The following is a 20349-nucleotide window of genomic DNA, read 5'->3' as shown; positions in this document are numbered from 1 at the left end:
TTTCACATTCTTAAAATAAAGTGGTGATCCTCACTGACCTAAAACAGGGAATTTTACTAGGATTAAATGTCAGGAATTGTGAAAAACTGAGTTTAAATGTATTTGGCTAAGGTGTATGTAAACTTCCGACTTCAACTGTAGATATTCCATTAAAAATCAGCCGTTTCCAGCTACAATAGTCATTTGCTACAATAGCTACAATAGTCAGGTGTGATACAACATTAACAATGTCTACACTGTATTTCTGATCAATGTGATCTTATTTTTAATGGACAGAAAAAGGACATTTCTAAGTGACCACAAACTTTTGAGCGGTAGTGTACGTAAATGTGATATTTCCTTCTTTTTTTATATACATTTGCAAATTTTTCAAAAAATCTTGTTTCTGCTTAGTCATTTTGTGGTATTGTGTGTTGATTGATGGGGAAAAAACTATTTAATCCATTTTAGAATAAGGCTGTAACGTAACAAAATGTGAATGGCCATGATTACTTTCCGAATGGACTATAGATTGTGTGCTTTTCTAAAATGTGTTTAAAAAGCTTCAAACCGTATGTCTTCCCTATTCTCTTTCTTATCTTTTTCATTAAGAGCTGCTTCCTCACCAAGTGAAGAACATGACCAACAAATGCTCCATTCAACTGTGCAGGATCTACAAAGGTAATGCTCCTGTGTGCATTTCACCGAAGTCTTCATGTGTGGAAAGAGTAACAGCAGTCAGATGACTATGGGTAGATCAGAACACATTGAACCACTATCCTCTCTTATGCTCCATCTCGTTAAATCTTCAACACTCCAGCTAAAAATTCTGGTTCAGCACCATCAGCACTCGCACTCAGTCCCTTCACCAGAGGAGTAGTGAGGTATGAGCACCGCATAACTAGGGGTTAGGGGTACAATGTGGCTTTTGGCTATAGGTGGGATGGGATGTGTGTGTCTCCTCCTCAACACTCCCCAGCAGAGATCAGTTCCCCCCCGGGTCTCTCAGACAGTCTGGCCCCCTGGCCTCTAGCCTCCTCTTCCTCCATACTGAGTAGCTGATGCATACTGAGCAGCTGGTGGGAAGGGATCCGAGTGAAGACTGCAGGCTGGGCATCTTCAGGCTCCTCTTGCTCGATCAGGGGTTCTATAAGGTGGCGGTCAGCGAGAAATGGTGGGTTAGGGCTGGGAGTGGCACCGTTCATATAGGTGCTGGTGGGGACGGTCATTGTAGAGAAGACTGTGTTGGTGGATTCTGGAGTGCGATCTTTCTTTTCTAAAGAGAGAGAGAGAGAAAACAGAACGGTACACAGGCCCAGAATTTTTCCAGACCACATGACCTAACCCGGGAAAAACATTAGACCCTAGTTATAGCCTATTTGTACACTCTTAGAAAAAAAAGGTGTGATCTAGAACTTAAAAGGGTTCTTCAGCTGTCCCCATAGGAGAACACTTTGAGGAACCCCCTTTGGTTCCAGGTTTTAAAAAAGGTTTCAATCTGGAACCTAAAAGGGTTATCCTATGGGGGACAGCCAAAGAACCCTTTTGAACCCTTTTTTCTAAGAGTGTAGCCCAGGGATCATCAACTACATTCAACCGTGGGCCAATTGACCGCAAGAAGCCCAAACAGATATGTTTGACTAACACATAACCAACTCAAACCTTGCTTACATTTGTATACAATCACTGATTTCACAGGTTTCTAAGATTAAAATCACTGATTTCCTGGTGTTTTTAGTCTTATGTCCAACAATGAAAATTATGCACACCATTATTATTATTATTTATTGAAGTTTATGCTCAGAAAACTTGAGGGGCCAAGTAAAATCACCCGTGGGTCGCCAGTTGGGCAATCTTGGTGTAGCTTATAAGGATGAATTGGTAATGGAAAAACTCTGGGTTCTATATATTGCAAATAAACCTCACCATTCCATTAAGTGAAGTGTTCTGTTAGTTGGCTATTTTTCACCCTTTTCTCCTTGATCTAAAACGTCAACCAGAATCAGAGGACACAGGAGTATATATAGAATATGGTTTGGTTGCCTTGGTGACAGATCCCTCCTGAGATTAGGCATGGCAATTTTACCTGTGATAGAAGCAGAGACATGGACAATGGTGTGTGTGCCCTCGATGAACACCGAGTCCAGGGTGTGATCTGGGGGTAGAGGCTCTGCGCTGACTGTCTCTACTTTGGTGGGCTTGCGGATGGTCAGCATGTACGGGTGGACATCCAGGGAAAAGTTGCGACTATGCTTTTTCTCCAGCGTGCTCATATCTGCAGTCGGCATTCAACAGATTCAACAGATATGGTCAGCGGAGATGGAACACAACAGTGGGACTGAATCGTGCACAGATTGCACAACTTTATGAACAGCATGTGACATTCCAGAAACAAATGTTTTCGTCAAATATACAAAATAGAGTCCTATGGCAAAATTCTGAGTAACCATAAACGTTACCTTCATTTACCCTAATTTTTACAGTAATGTCACTGCTATCAGTACAGTACCTTTAGCAGAGTACTGTGTGCTCTTGCTTAAAGGAGCGACGTAGCTCTCTGCCACTGTTTTCCTCCTCACCAGTTTGGGCTTCTCAGGCTTAACGCTGTTCTCCAAACGCGTCATTGTCAGAGGTTCCTTCACAATGGACATGGACAATTAGTACAATTATCCCAAGTAAGAATAGATTATTAAAGGGATAGTTCACTTTTTGTAGGTTTTCCTTACCTAAGGTTTTCCCCGACTTAGTAAGGGTTACCTCAGGTTTTAACAAACTTAAAAAGCATTTGGATGAAATGACATCACCCTAATAAATTTGCAAAAATGCTCAAACTTAAAAAGTGAACAATCCCTTTAACAGATATAACATTGTTAGTTCTGATTGAAACCGATTAGGTTCTCTGCCTTTAGAGAGTTCTAATTGAGTACACATCTCTTGCTGAGAGCCTAATTTCTCTATGAGCCTTTCAATCGGAAAAGGCCCATGTCAAGTCTTCACAATAAACGCTGATAAGAATATCGCTGATTTTGCTCTGCTCCACTGAGTACAACCCACTGTACAGTAAGTGGTACTTTGGTTTTTCAGCACAGTGGGTGAAGACTATTTTACTGCTTATATTAATTTACATTATTATCCTCAGGTATTAACCTGAAGGAAATCCACAGGTATCTTGAGGCCGGGCAAATTACAAGATTAACAAGTTAATTTGGGTCTAAAATCTGGAATCTCTCTTTTCTTGTGGTGGTAATTAGTCATAACATAAATACACTTACTAGGTGTAATTTACCTTTAGACAAACATATAGTGTTTCCAGCCTATTATATGATAGAATATGCAGACCTTTGACAGGCAACATTTAGGCCTAGTGTATGGGGTCCTACCTTAAAGGGCTGCGGGAGAGGGTTGGAGCTGGGGATCCACTTCATCTTCTTGCGTGGTCGTTTGATGACCAGTGGCTCACCTCCCAGCTCCCCTACCCCCAGGAGAGAGGGGTCCATATTGGGATCTAGGGTCTGGATGCCTGAGTCCCTCACTGTGGGCGTGACATCTTGGTTAGACTGGGCCAGCGCGGCCAGCAGCTGCCTCACCACGTTGTCATACATGAGGTCGCTCTCATTGGTGATGAAGTCCAGGCGGTTGAGTGACTTAATGTGGTCACGGTTCTCGTTACAGAACATGGCCAGAATGTTTATGTCGCAGAACTGGGACTTCTGCCAGCGCCTCCGCGTCTTGATGCCCACCTTGTGCAGTTTGTCGAACACAAAGTTGGACTTGCGCACCACAAACAGGTGCAGCAGGTTGACCAGGATGACGAGGTTCATGGTGCTCAGCAGGGCGATGTCCACGGCGGCCATGATCCTCTGCAGCTGCACGGCCGGCAGTTTGCAGTTGACGCTGAGCCTCAGCTCTGGGATGCTGCTGGTGTCTGGAGGCTCCCCCAGGGCACAGCTGAACTCGTTCTGGCGCTGGCGGTGCCAGTAGGCGCTCAGGTAGGAGATGGGGATGGAGCTGAGGCAGATGATGGCCAGGTGGCGACCCAGGTACAGCTTGGCCAGGAAGTTGCTCTGACCTCGTCTCTCCAGGTACTTCTCAAACAGGTTCTGCTCGGGGCTCTTCTCCTTCTCCGCATTCTCAATGATCTCACGTCTCTCTTTCTCAGTGATACCCGGTCCTTTAGACTGGATCTGCTTCTCGATTTTAGGGGCCCGGCCCTCGGCCGCCCGGTGGTAGCAGTTGTCTATCTCGTGAAGCAGAAAGTTGAGCTCGGAGGTAAGTCTTGTGGAGGCCATGAACTCCCAGCCGAGAGCAGGGATGTACATGATGCCAGCAAAGGCCAGCAGAGCATAGGGCAGGAACTTGTGCTCGAACAGCGAAGGTCGAAGTTCAGGCTCCACCCCGGGCACGGCGTCATGCAGCTCTGTCCAACAGTAGCCTCGCGCGTACAGGGCCTGGTCACGGGTGAAGTTGTGAGGCGTGTAGCAGTAGATTGACTCCTCTGAGAGGGAATAGATGGAGAGAATTAGTTGTCATAATGAGACATTACAACATGACTGATGTTTATGGACGTTTGTCATCTCTACAGTAAGTGAATGAAATGAATATACAATTAGTTCAATTGAATTGCCAAACGTTTTACAGTCAGTCCTTATAAGAATAATGTTCATTCAATTGATGTTTCTTATGTAGGGGGAAATACCATTGATCCATTTCATCATACAGTACCAGTCAAAAGTTTGGACACACCTACTCATTCAAGGGTTTTCTTTATTTTTGCTATTTTCTACATTGTAGAAAAATAGAGAAGACATGAAAATTATGAAATAACACATGTAATCATGCACTAACCAAAAACTTGTTAAACAAATCAAAATATTTGTTATATTTCAGATTCTTCAAAGTAGCCACCCTTTGACTTGATGACAGATTTGCACAATCTTGGCATTCTCTCAACCAGCTTCACCTGGAATGCTTTTCCAACAGTCTTGAAGGAGTTCCCACATATGCTGAGCACTTGTTGCCTGCTTTTCCTTTCATCTGCGTTCCAACTCATCCCAAACCATCTCAATTGGGTAGAGCTCAGGTGATTGTGGAGGCCAGGTCATCTGATGCAGCACTCCATCAATCTCCTTCTTGGTCAAATAGCCCTCACACAGCGTGGAGGTGTGTTGAGTCATTCTCCTGTTGAAAAACAAATAATAGTCCCACTAAGCGCATACCAGATGGGATGACGTATCGCTGCAGAATGCTATGGTGACCATGCTGGTTAAGTGTGCCTTGAATTCTAAATAAATCACAGACAGAGTCACCAGCAAAGCATCCCCACACCATCACACCTCCTCTTCCATTCTCTACGGTGGGAACCACACATGCGGAGATCCTCCATTCACCTACTCTGCTCCTTCTCCTCTACAGCAGAAGTAACTCTGGGTCTTCCTTTCCAGTGGCGGTCCTCATGACAGCCTGTTTCATCATAGTGCTTGGTGTTTGTGACTGCACTTGAATAACCTTTCAAAGTTCTTGCCATTTTCCCGGATTGACTGACCTTCATGTCTTAAAGTAATACTGGACTGTCATTTCTCTTTGCTTATTTGACTTGTTCTTGCAATAATATGGACTTGGTCTTTTACCAAATAAGGCTATCTTCTATATATCACCCCTACCTTGTCACAACAAAACTGATTGGCTCAAATGCATTAAGGAAAGAAATTCCACAAATGTATTTTTAGCAAGGCACACCTGTTAATTGAAATGCATTCCAGGTGACTACCTCATGAAGTTGGTTGAGAGAATGCCAAGAGTGTGCAAAGCTGTCATCAAGGCAAAGGAGAATCTCCAATATAAAATATATTTTGATTTGTTTATCACTTGTTTGGTTACTACATGATCCCATATGTGTTATTTCATAGTTTTGATTTCTTAACTATTATTGTACAATTGAGAAAACAGTAAAAATAGAGAAAACTGGAACTATATGTCTGAAGGTTTCGGGTTTCATTCATCTCTGGAAGACAAGGATTGCCTCGTCCATCTGATACAGACCACAGTACCCTCCAAGCTCCTCATTCAGCTCAGGGCCCTGGGTCTGAATCCGGTCCTGTCTAACTGGGTCCTGAACTTCCTGAAGGGCCGCCCCCAGGTGGTGAAGGTAGGAAACAACACCTCCACTTCACTGATCCTCAACACAGGGGCCCCACAAGGGTGTGTACTCAGCCACCTCCTGTACTCCCTGTTCACCCATGACTGCGTGGCCACACACGTCTCCAACTCAATCATCACGTTTGCAGACGACTCAACCATAGTAGGCCTGATAAGCAACAATGATGAGACTGCCTACAGAGAGGTGGTGAGGGACCTGGCAGAGTGGTGCCAGGAAAATAACCTCTCCCTCAATGTCAACAATCGTGTACTTCAGGAAAAAGCAGAGGAATCACACCCTTTTCCACATTGACTGGACTGCAGTGGAGAAGGTGGAAAGCTCCAATTTCCTCGCCATACATATCACTGACGATCTGAAATGGTCCACCCACACAGACAGTGTGGTGAAGAAGATGCAACAGTGCCTCTTCAACCTCAGGAGGCTGAATAAATTTGGCTTGGCCCCTAAGACTCTCACAAACTTATACTGATGTACAATTGAGAGCATCCTGTTGGGCTGTATCACCACCTGGCATGGCAACTGCACCGTCTGCAACAGCAGGGCTCTCCAGATGTCACAGGAAGGCCAAAAAGATCATCAAGGACATCAACCACCCAAGTCACGGCCTGTTCACCCCGCTATCATCCAGAAGGAGAGGTCAGTACAGGTGCATCAAAGCTGGGACCGAGAGACTGAAAATCAGCTAGTATCTCAAGGCCATCAGACTGTTAAATAGCCATCATTAGCCGGCTACTACCCGGTTACTCAACCCTGCACCATAGAGGCTGCTGCCCTATATACATAGACATGGAATAACTGTTCACTTTAATAATATAAAACTACTCACTTAAAATAATTTTCACATACAGCTTTACTAATTTCATATGTATATACTGTATTCTACTGTATTTTAGTCAATGCCACTCCGACATTGCTCGTCCTAATATTTATATATTTCTTAACCTCTTGAACCTCTGGGGGCAGTATTTCATTTTTGGATGAAAAACGTTCCCCTTTTAAACAAGATATTTTGTCACGAAAAGATGCTCGACTATGCATATAATTGAAAGCTTTGGAAAGAAAACACTCTGACGTTTCCAAAACTGCAAAGATGTTGTCTGTGAGTGCCACAGAACTAATGCTACAGGCGAAACCAAGATGAAATTTCATACAGGAAGTGAGCCAGATTTTTGAGGCGCTGTGTTCCAATGTCTACTTATATGGCTGTGAATGAGCAAGGAATGAGCCTACACTTTCTGTCGTTTCCTCAAGGTGTTTGCAGCATTGTGACGTATTTGTAGGCATATCATTGGAAAATTGACCATAAGAGACTACATTTACCAGGTGTCTGCTCTGTGTCCTCCGTCGAAACATTTGCGTAATCTCCAGGTGCAGGCATTTTTCCATTTTGAACAGAGGAGAAACCAAACTGCCACGAGTGACTTATCATCAAATAGATATGTGAAAAACACCTTGAGGATTAATTCTAAACAACGTTTGCCATGTTTTTTTCATTACATTTCATTATAGTACAACGGTTTGATTTGTCTAATCTTAGCAATTTCTTCTTAGCTAGCCACATAGCCGTCTTTGTATCAAAGATAATTGCGTAATTATCGTATTTCGTCGTCCTAACGTAGGCTACACTGCTATCTGCCCAAGCAGCTAGCCAACTAGCAAACGTCCACCGTCTACCGTATAGCAGCACTGTAGAAACTATTACACTCACCTGAACGACTTGATTAGTGTAGTGTTAGCTAGCTACATAGTTGTCTTTGCTGTCTTCGTATTCAAGATAATTGTGTAGTTTAGAGCGTGTAGTCTTAGAGTGATTATCTTAATTTACCGAGGTTAGCTAGCCAGCTATTTGTCGTCCTTAACGTAGGAGACACTGCTAGCTAGCCAACAGCTAGCCAACGTCTTCCGAATAGAACTCAACAACCCGGTCGCATTCCGCTTCACTCCACAGGTAGTATCACATTTTCATTTCATTTCATTACAGTACAACGGTTTGATTTGTTTGATCGTAGCTAGCTACATAGCTAGCTACATAGCCGTCTTTGTATCAAAGATAATTGTGTAGTCTAGAGCGATTTTCTAGGTTAGCTAGCCAGCTATTGTCGTTCTTTTATCGCAACGTAACGTAATCAACACTGCTAGCTAGCCAGCTAGCCCCCGAATAGCAGCACTGTAGAAACTATTACACTCAACGGAACGACTTGATTAGTGTAGTGTCAACAACGCAGCCACTGCCAGCTAGCCTACAAAGTCAACAACGCAGCCACTGCCAGCTAGCCTACTTCAGCAGTACTGTATCATTTTAATCATTTTAGTCAATAAGATTCTTGCTACGTAAGCTTAACTTTCTGAACATTCGAGACGTGTAGTCCACTTGTCATTCCAATCTCCTTTGCATTAGCGTAGCCTCTTCTGTAGCCTGTCAACTATGTGTCTGTCTATCCCTGTTCTCTCCTCTCTGCACAGACCATATAAACGCTCCACACCGCGTGGCCGCGGACACCCTAATCTGGTGGTCCCAGCGCGCACGACCCACGTGGAGTTCCAGGTCTCCGGTAGCCTCTGGAACTGCCGATCTGCGGCCAACAAGGCAGAGTTCATCTCAGCCTATGCTTCCCTCCAGTCCCTCGACTTCTTGGCACTGACGGAAACATGGATCACCACAGATAACACTGCCACTCCTACTGCTCTCTCTTCGTCCGCCCACGTGTTCTCGCACACCCCGAGAGCTTCTGGTCAGCGGGGTGGTGGCACCGGGATCCTCATCTCTCCCAAGTGGTCATTCTCTCTTTCTACCCTTACCCATCTGTCTATCGCCTCCTTTGAATTCCATGCTGTCACAGTTACCAGCCCTTTCAAGCTTAACATCCTTATCATTTATCGCCCTCCAGGTTCCCTCGGAGAGTTCATCAATGAGCTTGATGCCTTGATAAGCTCCTTTCCTGAGGACGGCTCACCTCTCACAGTTCTGGGCGACTTTAACCTCCCCACGTCTACCTTTGACTCATTCCTCTCTGCCTCCTTCTTTCCACTCCTCTCCTCTTTTGACCTCTCCCTCTCACCGTCCCCCCTACTCACAAGGCAGGCAATACGCTCGACCTCATCTTTACTAGATGCTGTTCTTCCACTAACCTCATTGCAACTCCCCTCCAAATCTCCGACCACTACCTTGTATCCTTTTCCCTCTCGCTCTCATCCAACATTTCCCACACTGCCCCTACTCGGATGGTATCGCGCCGTCCCAACCTTCGCTCTCTCTCCCCCGCTACTCTCTCCTCTTCCATCCTATCATCTCTTCCCTCTGCTCAAACCTTCTCCAACCTATCTCCTGATTCTGCCTCCTCAACCCTCCTCTCCTCCCTTTCTGCATCCTTTGACTCTCTATGCCCCCTATCCTCCAGGCCGGCTCGGTCCTCCCTCCCGCTCCGTGGCTCGACGACTCATTGCGAGCTCACAGAACAGGGCTCCGGGCAGCCGAGCGGAAATGGAGGAAAACTCGCCTCCCTGCGGACCTGGCATCCTTTCGCTCCCTCCTCTCTACATTTTCCTCTTCTGTCTCTGCTGCTAAAGCCACTTTCTACCACTCTAAATTCCAAGCTTCTGCCTCTAACCCTAGGAAGCTCTTTGCCACCTTCTCCTCCCTCCTGAATCCTCCCCCCCCCCTCCCCCCTCTGCAGATGACTTTGTCAACCATTTTGAAAAGAAGGTCGACGACATCCGATCCTCGTTTGCTAAGTCAAACGACACCGCTGGTTCTGCTCACACTGCCCTACCCTGTGCTCTGACCTCTTTCTCCCCTCTCTCTCCAGATGAAATCTCGCGTCTTGTGACGGCCGGCCGCCCAACAACCTGCCCGCTTGACCCTATCCCCTCCTCTCTTCTCCAGACCATTTCCGGAGACCTTCTCCCTTACCTCACCTCGCTCATCAACTCATCCCTGACCGCTGGCTACGTCCCTTCCGTCTTCAAGAGAGCGAGAGTTGCACCCCTTCTGAAAAAACCTACACTCGATCCCTCCGATGTCAACAACTACAGATCAGTATCCCTTCTTTCTTTTCTCTCCAAAACTCTTGAACGTGCCGTCCTTGGCCAGCTCTCCCGCTATCTCTCTCAGAATGACCTTCTTGATCCAAATCAGTCAGGTTTCAAGACTAGTCATTCAACTGAGACTGCTCTTCTCTGTATCACGGAGGCACTCCGCACCGCTAAAGCTAACTCTCTCTCCTCTGCTCTCATCCTTCTAGACCTATCGGCTGCCTTCGATACTGTGAACCATCAGATCCTCCTCTCCACCCTCTCCGAGTTGGGCATCTCCGGCGCGGCCCACGCTTGGATTGCGTCCTACCTGACAGGTCGCTCCTACCAGGTGGCGTGGCGAGAATCTGTCTCCTCACCACGCGCTCTCACCACTGGTGTCCCCCAGGGCTCTGTTCTAGGCCCTCTCCTATTCTCGCTATACACCAAGTCACTTGGCTCTGTCATAACCTCACATGGTCTCTCCTATCATTGCTATGCAGACGACACACAATTAATCTTCTCCTTACCCCTTCTGATGACCAGGTGGCGAATCGCATCTCTGCATGTCTGGCAGACATATCAGTGTGGATGACGGATCACCACCTCAAGCTGAACCTCGGCAAGACGGAGCTGCTCTTCCTGCCGGGGAAGGACTGCCCGTTCCATGATCTCGCCATCACGGTTGACAACTCCATTGTGTCCTCCTCCCAGAGCGCTAAGAACCATGGCGTGATCCTGGACAACACCCTGTCGTTCTCAACTAACATCAAGGCGGTGGCCCGTTCCTGTAGGTTCATGCTCTACAACATCCGCAGAGTACGACCCTGCCTCACACAGGAAGCGGCGCAGGTCCTAATCCAGGCACTTGTCATCTCCCGTCTGGATTACTGCAACTCGCTGTTGGCTGGGCTCCCTGCCTGTGCCATTAAACCCCTACAACTCATCCAGAACGCCGCAGCCCGTCTGGTGTTCAACCTTCCCAAGTTCTCTCACGTCACCCCGCTCCTCCGCTCTCTCCACTGGCTTCCAGTTGAAGCTCGCATCCGCTACAAGACCATGGTGCATGCCTACGGAGCTGTGAGGGGAACGGCACCTCAGTACCTCCAGGCTCTGATCAGGCCCTACACCCAAACAAGGGCACTGCGTTCATCCACCTCTGGCCTGCTCGCCTCCCTACCACTGAGGAAGTACAGTTCCCGCTCAGCCCAGTCAAAACTGTTCGATGCTCTGGCCCCCCAATGGTGGAACAAACTCCCTCACGACGCCAGGACAGCGGAGTCAATCACCACCTTCCGGAGACACCTGAAACCCCACCTCTTTAAGGAATACCTAGGATAGGATAAAGTAATCCTTCTCACCCCCCCCCCTTTAAGATTTAGATGCACTATTGTAAAGTGACTGTTCCACTGGATGTCATAAGGTGAATGCACCAATTTGTAAGTCGCTCTGGATAAGAGCGTCTGCTAAATGACTTAAATGTAAATGTAATGTTTCTGTCGATATTATGGAGTTAATTTGGAAAAAAGTTTGCGTTGTAATGACTGATTTTTCGGTGGGTTTTCTCAGCCAAACGTGATGAACAAAACGGAGCGATTTCTCCTACACAAATAATCTTTTTGGAAAAACTGAACATTTGCTATCTCAAATCAAATGTATTTATATAGCCCTTCGTACATCAGCTGATATCTCAAAGTGCTGTACAGAAACCCAGCCTAAAACCCCAAACAGCAAGCAATGCAGGTGTAGAATCACTCTCTAACTGAGTCTCCTCATTGAAAACATCTGAAGTTCTTCAAAGGTAAATTATTTTATTTGAATGCTTTTCTTGTTTTTGTGAAAATGTTGCCTGCTGAATGCTAGTCTTAATGCTATGCTAGCTATCAATACTCTTACACAAATACTTGTGTAGCTATGGTTGAAAATCATTTTTTGAACATCTGAGATGACAGTGTTGTTAACAAAAGGCTAAGCTTGTGAGCCAATATATTTATTTCATTTCATTTGCGATTTTCATGAATAGTTAACGTTGCGTTATGGTAATGAGCTTGAGGCTATAATTACGCTCCCGGATACGGGATTGCTCGTCGCAACAAGTTAATTCCATGATTTTACTTTTAGATTTGTGTGTAATGTTGTCAATTGTTAGCTACTACTGCACTGTTGGAGCAAGGAACACAAGCATTTAGCTACACCCACAATAACATCTGCTAAATATGTGTATGTGACCAATACAATTTGATTTGATAGTGCTGATTCATGGTATTAAACCGAATGCAGAGGAGACTGGGGAGGAGGCATCACTTCAAGCCACACTTGTATTCCATCCACTCTTTCCCTGTTATGCTGAGCACGGTAGCAGCAAGGCCATTCGGCTGCTGGCTGCCGACTGCCAAGGTCTGGGTGGTTCAGGGGCAGATCTGTCCCTGAGGCGCACTTGTGACTTTCATTTAATGAGTGTTGGACCGAGCATGACAACATTGCACACTGAGTGCAGAGCGCTGAGTCAGGTGGCTGGGGGACGAGTACTGTGTCTGTGAAAAGGCTGTTTTTCGGGCTTGACAACTTTTATTCTATTGTTCTTTATTGTTCTTCCATCTATATTAGGAGAGTTAAATCCACCAGAATGTGCACAATTTGAGGGCACTAACCAAGTACATCAATTAAATAAGTGTGTACAATTTGAGGGCACTAACCAAGGACATCAAAACAATAAGTATTGCATTGTACTTAAATGTAATATTGTGCACATTGCACTGCTGTCATCGGTTGCTGCCATGGCACTTCAGATATGTGTGCGGCCTATCGAATGAGTCCTATGGGTGACCCATGTTTTCGAGTTTTGGGGAGGAGCAGTGCAGAAAATGCAGAAATGGGCTCCGCCCAACACTATGTGAAATGCTCAGTCACAGCTGGTTGGTGCTGCTATGCAGACAGCCTGACTCAGCATTAAGCTATGCCCCCACCTTCCTCTCCTCTCCCTCTCTGTTCACCAGAGTGGCTCAGCCTAATGTCTGCACTGATCTTTCTCACATCAAACACCAAATACATTGCATACTAACCCTCAACTCCCCAGGTCTCTCTATGGTGTTCAATAATTCTGATAAAAATAACATAGAGCACCCTTGCATGTTAGACATTCTGAATGTCAATATTGTTGGGGCTTTGTCTGTGAGAGCAACCTTTGTTGTTGTTTTTTCTATATACCAATGTCATAGCATGAATAACATGAAGCTACTACAACTGACTACTACAGTATCTGTGCTCTTGTTCAGTGTTAAGTGAGAGGCTGATGTGATGAGTCAACAACAACACATTAGGACAGAACGTTCCCAGCCTGCTGTGTGTGTTTGGGGTTTTCAGCACAGCACTGTCACAGCCCCCTCTATGGGCACTCTGCCAGTCCTGGGTTCAAATACTACTCTAAATCTTAAATGCTATTAGCTTTTGCTCTGGTCTGCCTGCTGTGCCAAATGGGTGGGGTTTGTACTGTTGCAACTATTCTACTGGTTCAATTACCACAGACAAGCTCAATCAAGCACAGTATTTCAAATGACTTCAAATAGTATTTGAACCCAGATCTGCCATCTGGCCGACCCACTGACCTGCGAAATTCCTTGTGAAGACGAGTGTGACAAGCAGGATGGGGATAATGACGGTGCCGATGGTGACGACGCGGTCAAATGGTAGCTCTAGTTTGAGCTGGACCATGAGGCCGGCCAGCATGCCTCCCTTCTCATCCTGGGAAGAGCCAGGCAGAATCAGCTCCTTCAGCTTCTCCCCCGCCAGCAGAGCCGTGGCCATGTCTAAGTTCTGCTCGAGGATGTTCTGCATCCGGCCTGAGAAGACAACTGGCGCCCCCTCCTCCTAGCTACCTCCACCCACACACACTGGGCTAATTCCACACACACAGGACTGGCTGTCTCCGGGCCAGACCTGGTTATGAGGCTATGTAAAGTCAGTAATGGCTGGGTCTTGATGGATAGTCTCTTGGGTGTCTTGGGATCTTCACTGACTGTGAGTGGGACCTCCCACCTTTTGCCCCGTCCTCCTAGCTACCTTTACTCACACAGGACAGTCTGGGGTATGTTCACTGAGAATGAGTGGGACAAACAACGCTCTCTGACTGTCTCTTCCAACATTGAGGAAGGACGTTAGGTTCAGTCAGTGGTTTTCAGTGTGTTCCAGTTGTGCTGTGTACATTCTGTACTTTTGTCCACACACAGTGTGTCAGGTTGAAGAGAGGACATATGATCTTTCTCTTGGTTTTCAGAGTGTGGTTCCTCGCAGATGAGTTTGTAAGTTTGTACCGTGCCCAGAGCAACAGGGATACCTCCTGTCCTTCTTCCTGTGAAAGACAGACTGGCAATTAGTTTGATTTAAACATACAAAATGTTGGCCTTTTTTTCCCAAAAAGAGACTGAAAAGATAAAACACAAGCTTAGTGAACATTAAAAAGAGTTGAAGTAAGTTATCTGGTTAGGATAATCCCTATAATCAGAGAAGCACACAGGTACACCATTTGGCTATTAACTGAAAGGCTGTCTCATCCAGTGTTCATCCATATATATTTTTTAAATTTAACCAGCTAAGTCAGTTAAAGAACAATTCTTATCGACAAAAACAGCCTACCCTGGACCAATTGTGCTCCGCCCAATGGGACTTCCAATCACAGCCGGATGTGAAACAGTGACACCTCTTGTACTGAAATGTAGTACCTAAGCCTGCTGCGCCACTTAGGAGCCATATTATCTATATGATATAAATACTAGTATTACTATGTGTCACCTTGTGTGGCTATGTGCCTTAAATACCCACTCGGTAGTAGTGGGGGCTCAAGTACAGTGAAATGCCTTTCTAGCAAGCTCTAAACCCAACAATGCAGTAATCAATATCAATGTAGTACTAAACATAACATAAGGTAGAACAAAAAAACTGAAGAAATAAGTAAGCTATATACAGGGTCTGTTCCAAGATCATATTTACAATGTGCAGGGATACTGGAGTGATATAGGTAGATACTGTATGTATAGGGGGTAAGGTGAATAGGCATCAGGTATATGTGATAAACAGAGTAGCAGTAGCGTATATGATGATTGTATGTGAGTGTGTGTGTGAATGTGTGCAGACTCAGTATAAATGTGTGTGCATGTTATGTGTGTGTGAGCAAATTAAGTGTGTGTGTGTGTGTGTGTGTGTACAAGGGTCAACTCAGATAGTCCGAGAAGACATTTTGTTAGCTAGTTAGCACTCTTATGGCTTGGGAGCCTGTGTGTCAGTGTGTGCAGTGGTGAGTGTCTATGGTTTGGGTGGCTAGAGTCTTTAACAATATTCTGTGCCTTCCTTTCAAACCGCCTGTGTGTGGTCCTGATGGCAGGTGTGTGTGATGTGTGCTGTGTGTGTACCACCCTCTGTGCCCCATGTGATGTGTGTGTGTGTGCAGTGATGAACCCAGTCAAGATGCTCTCAATGATGTGTTTGTCATATGACATATGCTCATGTTCTGGTCATTCAGAGAGAGCAAACCCCCATGCACATAGAGGGGGCCGCAGCGGATAGAGTCAAAAGCTTCAAGCTCCTCGGTGTGCACATCAATGACAACCTGAAATGGTTCCTTTTCACACAGACAGCGTGGTGACGAAGGTGCAACAGCACCTCTTCAACCTCAGGAGGCTGAAAAAATTTGGCTTGGCCTCTTAGACACTCAAACTTTTACAGATGCACCACTGAGAACATCTTGTCGGGCTGGATCACCGCCTGGTACGGCGGTCATCAAGGACATCAGCAATCCGAGCCACGGCCTGTACACCCTGCTGCCACCCAGAAGGAGGAGACAGTGCAGGTGCATCAAAGCTGGGACAGAGCAACTGAGAAACAGCTTCTATCTACATCCAGTACCCCCCCTGAACCTTAGTCACTATTCTAGCTGGCTACCAGCAGGTATTCTACCCTGCCCCTTAGAGACTGCTGCCCTATGTACATAGAGAACACTGGTCACTTTAATAATGTTTACATACTTTCTTCCACTTTATATGTATATGTGATATTCTAGTCGCTCATACTACATAACTTATTTTTATGTGTGTTTTGTTATTTAATGATTTATTGGTATATATTTTTTAATTGCTAGGTATTACTGCACTGTTGGAGCCAGAAACACAAGCATTTCGCTGCACCTGCAATAACATCTGCAATTCTGTGTACGTGACGAATAAACTTTGATTTGAAATTATTCCCCCTGGAGCTGTGAGGCATTATCTTTATTGAACACTATGTCCAACCTGTGGATGTCAAATGTCAGACTCCAGGACACCTGTCAGGGATGCCTCTTAATGCTGTGTGTGTGTGTGTGTGTGTGTGTGTGTGTGTGTGTGTGTGTGTGTGTGTGTGTGTGTGTGTGTGTGTGTGTGTGTGTGTGTGTGTGTGTGTGTGTGTGTGTGTGTGTGTGTGTGTGTGTGTGTGTGTGTGTGTGTGTGTGTGTGTGTGTGTGTGTGTGTGTGTGCAGGTGTGTGTGTGCAGGTGTGTGTGTGCAGGTGTGTGTGTGCAGGTGTGCATGCATGTGTTTGTGTGCGCCCCATTGCCACTGCTGCACTCTGCAAGTGAAGAGGGGGCTGCTGCTGCTGCATGCACACTACAGGAAGGTTACGTGAATGTCCTTCGAGAGGATTGCGATCACATTGTCCCGGCTCACCCTCCCCTCTCTTTCTCTCCATCTTACTTTCTCTACCTCTCTTTCCATCATTCACACAGAAGCTTGCCCATTCATTCTGCAGATAGAGGCGAAGAGAGACTGTAATGATTATATTGTGCAAGGACAGAGGGACGGGAAACATGTCTACTAACTGGATTGTTAGTAGACATGTTGTTAATCATGACTTACTCCATAAAATGGCTTCCCGGACCCTCCCCTCCCTGCCCCTAGCTGAGACCAATCATTAATAGTAGAACAATTTGGTTTTCATAGAATTCTGCTCTATTATGCCCTCCAATAATAGCGTTTCTACTTTTTTACTGTTGAATGCTATGAAGCGTTACATTTTTCAGCGTATGCATGATACAATTTATGATGACGAATGGAATGTATCGGAGCGTAACATACTGCAATATGTAGAATAGAATGAAGTTAATTTACTGTAAAAGTATCTGAAATAAATCACTGTGAGATAAACTGTCAACTTGTCAAGCCGCCAGTAATGAAACATTAGTCATGGGTAGCGACAGTGCTGACTTGTAAGGATGAATAGATAACACGCTTTTACTCATTTTGAAGATACAGGTGTAAGGTGAAGTTGCCTCTCGACGCGGATCTGGGGTCAGTTTAGCATTTTCCCAACTAATAGTTAGGTTGCGATTCCCAGGCCATCATTGACAATAAGAATGTGTTCTTAACTGACTTGCCTGGTTAAATAAAGGTAAAATAAAAAATAAAAAAATAGGTTAGGATTGGGGGACGGGAAGTTGATCTTAGACCTGTACCTACTAGAGGAAACTTCACCCCGGAGCGAAGATGCAGTGGGACCCTCTGTGTGGGACCCTTGGATCACGGAAGAGAAAGCCCTGAGACAGAGGTGAAAGGGCTGCTTCAACTTGGGCACAAAAAAAATAAAACAGTATTTTCTTTAGGCTACTGGTGTAGGCCACATTTATGACCTGATGATTCTTGTAAATGTTTGTCCCACAAATATCTGGTTTACAACCAACAGTTGCCAATTGTAAATCAATGTAGTCTTGTCGGGGACAATATCACATTTCAAACACTCAGCTTCTGGCAGTGGTGAGCCCTTGGCAAAAGTCCTACAACAGTTTATGCCCCACAGTTGAACATTTTTTAAAGGGATGCCAACATTCACTAGCTACTGTAAACCACATGTTTGGTTATGGCTGTCCCTGTTTTATAGACAGTCGCTGCTGGTGTAGACTCACTTTTGCTGAAGCAGTTAACACAATTCACTGTATGTTTTAAAGGAAAGTGGAACTGTGTGATCTTTCAAGTACTCTCACCGGTCCTTCTCATTTTGAGCATTAGTGAACATCCATTCCGAGTGTGATCCTCAATTTATAGATTGGCCTCCTTCCAAAAAGAACAAGCTACTCTTGACAAAAAGTTGTCATAAAGTGAGCATGGGGAATGGTGTAATCTTAGGTCAACAATGTCGGCAGTATAACACCAATTCAATATGTTATAGGCTAGCATTCTTCAAGTGCACAAATAACAGGTTGAGCCAACTTAAAAAGATAGTTATCCCTGCAAACAATAGCGATTAGGCTACCCCTACTACACCAAATGCAACTCCCTTGCTAAACGAAAGGCTCCAATAACATAACAATGAAGCCATTGTGGTTATAATTATATGCTACTTACTGGCTATAATATGGTATTACAGGGTTTCCTCTACTAGTCTAGTGACATTTGCCAAGAGTCATTCTCAAACATGCCGCACTGTTGGTTTGACTAGTCCTCCACAGGCTATTGGCTACTTTACATCAAAGGAGTAGTACACGAAACACTGCTTGCTATAAATCACGCCGTTTCAGCGTGGAGCGGTGGACAGCTCCTGAAATGTAGATGGGATGCTGAAGAGCTGAGTGTGAGTCTGAGAAGGGTGTAGTAAGGACTCGTACTAGACTTTCAGCTCTGTGAGATTCAATAGGCTACCTGTATTAGCTGCAATCCACCTGTCCATATTGGTGACAGGCACAGGAAATTCAGCGTCCATCTATAAGGAAAATATATCAGCCCGAGAATTTACTGTGGATTCAAATTCGCCCATTTACACAAAGAGAGGAAATAATGTACTCACCGGTCCTGTGCATCCTCGGCCTGCTAAGAGTTAATCTGCAGTGCGGGCGAGCCGCTACAGCGTCTATCAGGGCACACCGGTTTGTTCCGCCTTTACCCCTCCTCACCCTCCCCTCCCGGTTTTGTCTCTCCTCTCTTCAGAACCAAAGACGCAATAATGCATTAGGATTCAACTAATTATTGCTTCCACGTCCCTCGCCCAAATTGAAACGACAAAATACTGATTTAGATGTATATTTGACTGTGTTGTGAAAACCCGGACAACGGGTTGTGATCTTCAGATAGGGAAACAAGCGCGAAACCTTGTTTTCTAAACGGGATCCTTGGGACGTCCAAACTCTGACGTCACCCCAGTGAAGTTTAAATTTAAAATAGTTAAGTTTAGTCTCACTTATTAGGGTCCCCATTAGCTACTGCACATGCAGCAGCTACTCTTCATGGGTTCCACATAAAACGTAGGCTATAAATATATGACAAAGTATATTATAGACGCGACAACATACGATATTACATTCAAAATATTTAAAACAAATAAAGAGTTATATATTGGAAAGACACCAAGAAACAACAAAAATACTATTTACACACAATTCCTATATTTATATTCCTCTATACAGTACAGTTAAATTCGATATTTAGAAAGAGGAGAGGCGCTGTGATACAATATGTTTAAGATACACTTGCTCTCTGCCCAAGTAACATGGTGGCAGAACTTTCCATGATAACATGGCGCTATACAGAATTTAGCGATGCATTATCTTTTTTTGTTTTGTTTTGGGTACAGTGAAGAACCCCATAGTGGCATGTGTGGTAGAGTATGTACAGTATGTCTGTTTGAAGTGCATGCAAATAGATTATACAAGTGGTTAGGAATTTTCAACACATACATCTTTCTTTAAAATAATAGAAGATAAGTAGTCCATTTCTCCTCAACCCCCAACCATGAAAGACTGTCATGCATGTTGTTGATGTTAGTTCTGTATGTGTTAAGGGCAAGGCGTGATGCTCTGTTTTGAGCCTGCTGCATCATTGCTCGGTCTTTCTTTGCTGTACCTGACCATATTGCTGGACACAGTATCAAGATGGGACAAGATTAGAGTCTGAAATCTAATACAGCTCCAACTATCGTCTTATTATCCATTTAGTTTAGCTATTTAATTTAGCCAAACGTTTAAGATCGGGTTTAAGGTTAGATAAGGGTTATGGTCAAGGTTATGGTAGGGGGTTAGGGTTTAGGGTAGGGACGTCCCAAGGATTCCGGATAGCACCAACCTTAAGGATTTCCTCATTCACCGGTAGGCTACGCTACTGTATGGAGCAGTCTCTGTCTGGCGTTTCAGGATGAGCAGATCGGTCAGTCAGTCAACCAATCTTTCCTTGTTATGTAGCCATTATAACCCCC

At 45.0% G+C, this 20349-nt stretch overlaps 1 protein-coding gene across 4 annotated transcripts; it reads right to left on the bottom strand.

Moving 5' to 3' along the window:
• Nucleotides 1–95: 95 nt before the first annotated feature.
• On the bottom strand, nucleotides 96–19071 carry LOC123992908 (pannexin-2-like). 4 transcript variants are annotated; one of them, XM_046294536.1, is made up of 8 exons: nucleotides 18949–19039; nucleotides 18804–18864; nucleotides 17628–17704; nucleotides 13753–14495; nucleotides 3360–4474; nucleotides 2489–2615; nucleotides 2066–2254; nucleotides 96–1255 (listed from the first exon to the last, which is right to left on the bottom strand). In XM_046294536.1, exons 4-8 carry the CDS (start codon nucleotides 13979–13981, stop codon nucleotides 945–947), a joined length of 1971 nt encoding a protein of 656 aa, XP_046150492.1. In that variant the 5' UTR covers nucleotides 13982–14495; nucleotides 17628–17704; nucleotides 18804–18864; nucleotides 18949–19039; the 3' UTR covers nucleotides 96–944. The 4 variants fall into 4 exon arrangements, with proteins under 4 accessions (XP_046150492.1, XP_046150502.1, XP_046150520.1 ...); XM_046294546.1 differs by lacking the exon at nucleotides 18804–18864 and having other exon boundaries at nucleotides 18949–19035; XM_046294564.1 differs by lacking the exons at nucleotides 17628–17704; nucleotides 18804–18864 and having other exon boundaries at nucleotides 18949–19071.
• Between the last annotated feature and the right edge of the window lie 1278 nt (nucleotides 19072–20349).

Source organism: Oncorhynchus gorbuscha, linkage group LG02 (assembly GCF_021184085.1).
Source record: "Oncorhynchus gorbuscha isolate QuinsamMale2020 ecotype Even-year linkage group LG02, OgorEven_v1.0, whole genome shotgun sequence".
Classification (NCBI taxonomy): domain Eukaryota; kingdom Metazoa; phylum Chordata; class Actinopteri; order Salmoniformes; family Salmonidae; genus Oncorhynchus; species Oncorhynchus gorbuscha.
This window is presented reverse-complemented; position numbering and strand designations above follow the sequence as displayed.

What these genes read in the sequence shown, in the direction of transcription:
- LOC123992908 (XM_046294564.1), bottom strand. Translation starts at nt 13,981, where the DNA reads ATGCAGAACATCCTCGAGCAGAACTTAGACATGGCCACGGCTCTGCTG. An exon ending in CTTCACAAGGAATTTCGCAG is followed by an intron (nt 4,475 to 13,752) that starts GTCAGTGGGTCG and finishes ATTCCCTCTCAG; the next exon opens with AGGAGTCAATCTACTGCTAC. An exon ending in TGTCTCTGCTTCTATCACAG is followed by an intron (nt 1,256 to 2,065) that starts GTAAAATTGCCA and finishes CTCTCTCTTTAG; the next exon opens with AAAAGAAAGATCGCACTCCA.